The 7,408-nt window shown below is 39.9% G+C and overlaps 1 protein-coding gene across 1 annotated transcript; it reads left to right on the forward strand.

Moving 5' to 3' along the window:
- On the forward strand, window positions 1-637 carry LOC114187407 (uncharacterized). The gene is made up of 2 exons (XM_028075662.1): window positions 1-191; window positions 304-637. The coding sequence occupies exons 1-2, from the start codon at window positions 1-3 to the stop codon at window positions 635-637; spliced, it is 525 nt and encodes a 174-aa protein (XP_027931463.1).
- Window positions 638-7,408: the final 6,771 nt, after the last annotated feature.

Below are 7,408 nucleotides of genomic sequence, written 5' to 3' on the forward strand. Positions count from 1 at the left end.
ATGACGGGGTCAGAGGCAGCGGGTTCAGGTAATCTCGTCGTTGGTTGTTGTGTGATTTCTGGCAAGTCTTGTTGCGTGCTTTTTTATTCTGGAGTGACACAATCTTTTGTGTCGGAGTCTTCTATGCGGGAGTTGGGTCTTGTATGCAGGAGTTGGCTCTGCCAGTGTATGAACTACAGTTCGATCTCGTGGTATCTACTCCGACATCTGGGTTGGTTAGGACTTCTTCAGTTTGTGCTAGGTGCCTAGTGGAAGTAGAGGGACGCGTGTATAAATTTAATCTTATATGCCTCCCTCTACAAGGGCTAGATGTGATCTTGGGAATGGATTGGCTCTCCGCCAATCGCGTTCTCATAGACTGTCAAGAGAAGAACCTGAGTTGTTGTCTTCCCATGGGGTTATGAAGGAAATCCAGGACAGCGCACAATGTTATATAATATTTGACATGATGGAGGTTGAGAAGGAAGAAAGAATAACGGTGATACCTGTGGTCCGAGAATTTGAGGATGTGTTCCCCGAAGAGGTGTCAGGTTTACCCCCTAGGAGAGAAGTCGAGTTCTCCATAGACTTGGTACTAGGAGCTGGTCTTGTGTCGATAGCTCCTTACCGCATGGCCCAGCGGAGTTGGTGGAGTTAAAGAGGCAGATAGAGGAGTTGCTTGAGAAGTAGTTTATACGACCAAGTGCTTCGCCGTAGGGAGCGCCTGTTTTTCTAGTGAAGAAGAAAGATGGTAGCTCAAGGTTGTGTGTGGACTACAGGCACCTGAACAAGATGACTATAAAAAATATGTACCCCTTGCCAAGAATAGATGATTTGATGGATCAGCTACATGGGGCGTCGGTGTTCTCCAAGATTGATCTACGATTGGGTTATCATTAGATTTTGGTGAAAGTAGAGGATGTGGAGAAGACTGCTTTTAGATCCAGGTATGGGCACTATGAGTATGTGGTTATGCCGTTTGGTGTGACCAATGCTCCAGCCTTGTTCATGGACTACATGAATCAGATCTTCCGGCCGTTTTTAGATAAGTTTGTCGTGGTCTTTATAGACGACATACTCATCTACTCCAGGACGCATGAAGAGCATGCCGAGCATCTGAGGATAATGCTTGGTATCTTAAGGGAGTAACAACTATTTGCTAAGTTATCAAAGTGTGACTTCTGGATGAGGGAAGTGCAGTTCTTGGGCACATAATATCAGCTCAGGGTATAGCTGTAGATCCAGCTAAGGTGGAAGCCGTGATACAGTGGGAGTGTCTCAAGTCAATGACGGAGATTCAGAGTTTCGTGGGCCTAGCTGGCTACTACAGGAGGTTTATAGAGGGGTTCTCCAAGATAGTAGCACCCCTGACACAACTAACCATAAAGGACCAACCGTTTGCATGGACTGATAGGTGTGAAGAGAGCTTCAGGGAACTTAAGCAGAGATTAACGAGTGCTCCAGTGTTGGTGATTTTGGATGTGAGTAAACCCTTTGAGGTTTACCGCGATGCTTCTCATCAGGGTCTTGGGTGCGTCTTGATGCAAGAGAGGAAGGTGGTAGCTTATGCTTCAAGGCAGTTGAAGGTTCATGAGAAGAACTACCCCACTCATGATCTCGAGTTAGCAACAGTGGTCTTTGCTTTGAAAATCTGGAGACACTACTTGTGTGGTGCGTAGTTCCGTGTGTTTAGTGACCACAAGAGCTTGAAGTACCTCTTTGATCAAAAGGAGTTAAACATGAGGCAGAGGCGGTGGATAGAGTTTCTGAAGGACTACGACTTTAAACTCCTTTATCACCTAGGGAAGGCGAATGTGGTGGCAGACGCACTAAGTAGGAAGATGATGCATGTGGCACACTTGATGATAAAAGGGATGGAATTGCTTGAGAGCTTCAGAGATATGAAGATACAAGTTGAGTTGGAACCAGAATTCATTAGGTGTAGCACCTCGGTTATATCTAGTGACTTCCTGAGCTTGATTAAGGAAAGGCAAGCAAAGGATGCTAGTCTACAGAAGGTGAAAGAGCTATTGGGATCGGACCAGGCCAATGAGTTTGCCTTGGGTGGTGATGGTGTGTTAAGGTTCAGAGGAAGATTCTGTGTGCCAGATGATGCTGAGCTGAGGAGATTGGTCCTTGAGGAGGGACAGAAGAGTCGTTTTAGTCTGCATACGGGCATGACTAAGATGTACCAAGACCTCAAGGAAAACTTTTTGTGGCAAGGCATGAATAGGGATGTCAAAAAAATCCGTACCCACGGGTATCCGCGGATAAAACCCGCAACGGATAGGAAATGGATATTAAAAATGAATACCCGCTACCCGCGGGTACGGGCATTTTTGATACCCGCATGTTAACGGGGCGGGTACGGGTATCATAGTATCCGTACCCGTGGACCCGTACCCGCTAAACTTTAATTCACAAAAGTACCCTTATATATATATATATATATATATATATATATATATATATATATATATATATATATATATATATATTAGTAAAAAGTATTCTGTCTTCATTTTTCTAAGTATTGGTAGGTTGTCTTCTTCCAAGTACACCCTTGACATTCTTCTCTTTCCTTTATTTGAAATGGGGCATATACATCAAATCCAATATAGACAATGGACAATGACATTTATGGTATGCTTGTTGTCAAATGATGGAATCAAAATAAGAATACTTAGCACGTGATAATTGAGGTTTATTATTTGTTTATTTTGTTTATTTTTTAGGAATCAATTGGAAAAATTGGACTTTTTTATGTAAACACTAATTAAAGAATTTTCATTTTGTTGAACGTCATTTTATATTTACTTTTATAATTATTTGGACTTGTATGAACTTGAGTTTATTTGAACTTTATTTAAAATTTATGACAATGATGTATTTTATTTTATTTAAATTTATGATTAAATATTTATTTTTTAAATAATTTTGTAAATACCCGCGGGTATCCGTGGATACCTGCGGATATGAAAAAAATAGGCGGATACCCGACGGATATGGATACGGGTACGGGGCAGATATTTATCTAGCGGGTAGGGTATGGGGGAGCTACTACCCGTACCCTACCCGCCCCGTTGACATCCCTAGGCATGAAGAAAGAGGTTGCATAGTTTGTATCCGCCTGCTTGACTTGTCAAAAGGCGAAGGTGGAGCATCAGAAACCCGGTGGGACGCTCCAGCCCTTGGATATTCTGGTGTGGAAGTGGGATATCATAGCTATGAATTTTGTTACCCATTTGCCTCGCACCGTGAGAGGACATGATACTATATGGGTGGTGATAGATCGGTTGACGAATAGTGCTCACTTTTTGGCAGTGAATCTCAAGATGTCTATGGCCAAGCTGGCTTAGCTCTACATTAAGGAGATAATGAGGCTTCATGGGGTGCCCAGTAGCATAGTGTCTGACAGAGACCCCTGGTTCACTTCGAGGTTCTGGCAAACGCTGTAGGAGGCTATGGGTAGCAGGCTGAGGATGAGTTCTGCCTATCATCCTCAAACAAATGGCTAGTCTGAGAGGGTGATTCAAGCCTTGGAGGACTTGTTGAGGACGTGTATCTTGGATCACCTTGACAGTTAGGATGAGGTGTTATCGCTGGTGGAGTTCACCTATAACAACAGTTACCAGGCGAGTATAGGGATGGCGTCTTATGAGGCTTTATATGGGAGGAGGTGTAGGACTCCCTTATGTTGGTACCAGAATGGTGAATCGGTTTTGGTAGGACCTGAGTTGTTGTAATAGACCACAGAGAAGGTGCAGTTGGTGAGGGATAGGTTGCAAGCATCTTAGAGTCGGCAGAAAGCATATGCAGACCGAAGGAGAAGACCTCTAGAGTTTGAGACTGGGAATCATGTGTTCTTGAGGGTGACCCGAACCACTGGTGTGGGGAGGGTTATCCGCTCAAGGAAGTTGTCTCCTAAGTTCTTAGGTCCATATCAGATCTTAAGGAGGATAAGGCATGTGGCTTATGAGATAGCATTGCCACCCCATTTGGCTAACCTCCACCCAGTGTTCCATGTCTCCCAACTACGAAAGTATCTTTTTGACCCATCACATGTGTTGGAGGTGGAGGATGTGCGAGTCAGGGAGGATCTCCAGGTAGAGGTACAACCAATTTTTATAAAGGATCGCTAAGTAAAGGAGCGGAAGGGAAAAGCCACTAGTCTTGTAAAGGTTATTTAGGACCAGAGGACAGGTGATTCTACCTGGGAGCTAGAGGAGGACATGAGGAGTTCATACCCACATCTTTTCTAGTAAGTCTTATTTTTCGAGGACGAAAAATTTTTGTTATTGGGGAGATATTGTAAGCCCCATTTTCAGCTTTCTGTGTTGGGCCTAACCTTTGGTGGGCCTGAGGCCAGCCTAGTAAGAGGGACCTAATACCCCCTTTCCAACCCCTAACCCATGCACTATATCTCATTTGCAGAAAAACATATTCCTCTTCTCTGACCTCTTCTCCAACTAGAGCTCTGCTAGGGCACAACGAACCCTCCTCCTTTTGGCTAGCTACGTTCATCCTACTTCTAGGTTTAAAAACTTGAGATCCCTAGTCAGTTTTTCTCCTTCCCATCGTTTTTGTACGTTTGTCTGGGTAGGGTTTAACTCTGTACCCTTGTTTCTGTTCTGGTTTCCACTTTTCAGCTCACTACCTTGGTTCTAGGAGCTGCATATTCGTAGTTGCAGGTCTATTTCCTTTTTGGGTACCTAAGCAAGGTAATGGAAGCTAGGTTTTAAGTGTTTAAAAGTTATTTCTGCGTGCTTTTGGTCTATTCCATGTTTTTATGCTTGAATGATGTTTTGGATAGTATGAACTGGCCTGTTTGTGTTCTGGTATGTTGCTATTGAGTATGTGTTCCTGCTACATGCGTGTAATAGTGGCGAGTACTGTCATTCTCGCCTAGGCGAGCTCGTCTCGCCTAGGCGAGAATAGCTGAGACTCGCCCAGGTTCTGCTCGAGCAGCTCGCTCAGGCGGAGGGCTCTTGTTTTGAGCGACGCGTTGTCTCGCTCAGGTGAGAGTGACTCGCCCAAGTGAGTTCTCGAAGAAAACCTGGTGTTCTTTGCTCGCGTTCTCGTCCAGGCGAGGGATCTGTGTTTTGGGTGAGTGGTGGTCTCGCCCAAGCGAGAGCTCACAGAGTGCTACTGTTGCAGGACTCGCTCAAGCGACAACGCCTAGCTTAAGCGAGACAGTTGTTGTAGCTTAAGCGAAGGCTTTTAGCTTGAGCGAGAATGGGGCAAATTTGATTCTATTTTCTTGAAATTATCCATGGTTTGGCTGTATGTATTAAATATGTTTGGTTGCTTGATCTATATGCACTGGAATTGGTATGTTTTGTATGAGTTATGGCATGGAATTGTTAAATGGTGGTTGGGTGAAATGAGAATTGAATGTATAAGATGAAAGTGGTGGTTATGGTATGAGAAACATGATATTGGTGTGAGATAGGCGTAATTCCATGAGTCTCGTGAGGAGATCTCATGGTGGTGTGTAGTGTATATATATTAAGATAAGGATTCAAGTAAGGACCGCATCTCGAAACTCTAAAGGGTTAGTTAGTCTCATGTAGAGCAAACTGAGCCAAGTGGTGAGAGTAGTGGGAGGCCATAGTCTCTGGCAAGATAATGGCCTTAGACGCTTAAAGGCTAAGCTTGTGTGTGGTAGGGTGAAACCCATTGGCAATGGCTATGCAGAGCAGTAGAGGCCACCACAAGCGCAAGCGTCTAGTGAATCCGATTTTAATATATTTATCTAGATAATTAAGTCTTAGTGTCCTGTTTATTTGCTATAACATAATTCTTTGTGCTTATTGTGTTGCATATTGGGACTGTTCTAAATACTTGTATGCTATAATATGCTAAAGTCAAATTACACTAGCTTACCCTTTCATTTTGCGTTTATTCTTGTTTTGCTTTCTCTTTTGTGACGATCACCCTATTGGTGGGAGCAGATGGGGGAAATCTTGGAAACAGGCCTGATGGTAGCAACGATGCAGCTTAGTAGGTTTGTGTATGTGGCTCTCAAAAGCAGTTCTATAGCCCTAGTGCCTTCTATTTTTCCTTGCTCAGAGAGCATTGCTTTTGTAAGACTGATGAAACTCCTTTAAATTATGTTTTGTTTATGGCATTATGGTATGCTTAATTTTCCATTCCTGTATACTCTTGGATGACTGTAACAGTTGATTTCTTATGTGCGCTATTCATCTGATTGTTCTCTATTATTATAACTTTGTAATTATTTAATTTAGTAAATTTGATCTATTTAAATGGGTTGTTATATATATATATATATATATATATATATATATATATATATATATATATATATATATATATTAAGTCTTTGAAGTATAAATTTTTTTATTTATTTAATATGAACATATTTTTAATTTGATTAACAGTTTTTAATAATTTTGTTTTCTTTTCTTCAAATTTTTTTAGAATTATATATTGTTCATATATTTTTAACTTTTATATTTTTAGATGTTTATTAATAATAAAATTTTATTTCTTTTTATTAATAAATTAAAACTAAAATTACATATATTTATTTGTTAAAGAATTAAAATTGGTAAATATTAATAAATTAAGTTATCTAAAATTTTTAAAGTAAATAATATTTTCACATGGCACGTACAAAAAAAAATATCAAAATTATGTTGCGAGTGACAGCAATTGTTCCTTAGCGGTGGCCAAATGGGCCGAGTCATAATCGAATCATGGTGTTTGGGCTCATATGTTCTTAAGTAGAAAAGATTAAATCTTAACTAATAGTTATAATTATAACTTTTGGTCAAGTGGTAAGCGCTTGATCCAACAGTATTAGAGCCAAGGTCTCATTAAATTATTAACAAATAATTAAAAACAAAATTTTATTAAAAAATTTATTAACAAAATAGTTTAAGATTAAAAGATAAATTTATAATCAAATTAAAAAAAGACAGTATTGTGTGAACACCTATAAAAAATGACGAGGATAAAAAAAAAAGGTAAAAAATAAATATATCAAGAATATAAAGTAATAATTTGTTATTTATTATTACCTTCCCAACTCTTCAACAATAATATAATGAAACTTTTTAGCAATTTCTCTATTTCATCTTTACCATTATCTCGCGTCATAAAAAAAGCAAAGTGATCGGCCTCCAGGTTTTTTCTCCAATTCTCTTAAATAATAAATTCACTAAGAAAAAAAATAACCTTATTTTTATATTTCAAAAAGTTTAAGTGCTCAATAGTGAAAGAAAACAGTATTATCATCATGTGAAGCCATCATTGCCATCATCATGTGAAGCCATCATTGCTGGACAAAAAAAGAAAAGCAATCAACTCAAGTTGAATAATAAAACAATGTGCATTATTTTTTATTTGTCGTTTTATTGGCTTTTATATCTTTAATATATGATGCCCAATTTGTTTCCATAAA

The sequence above is a fragment of the Vigna unguiculata genome, chromosome 1 (genome assembly GCF_037176805.1).
Source record: "Vigna unguiculata cultivar grain cowpea cultivar isolate G323 ecotype 2 chromosome 1, ASM3717680v1, whole genome shotgun sequence".
NCBI classification, from domain to species: Eukaryota; Viridiplantae; Streptophyta; class Magnoliopsida; order Fabales; family Fabaceae; genus Vigna; species Vigna unguiculata.

Coding starts and splice junctions, on each gene's coding strand:
- LOC114187407 (XM_028075662.1), top strand. CDS start 1: ATGACGGGGTCAGAGGCAGCGGGTTCAGGTAATCTCGTCGTTGGTTGT. Junction 192..303: donor AACTACAGTTCGATCTCGTG/GTATCTACTCCG, acceptor TCCCTCTACAAG/GGCTAGATGTGATCTTGGGA.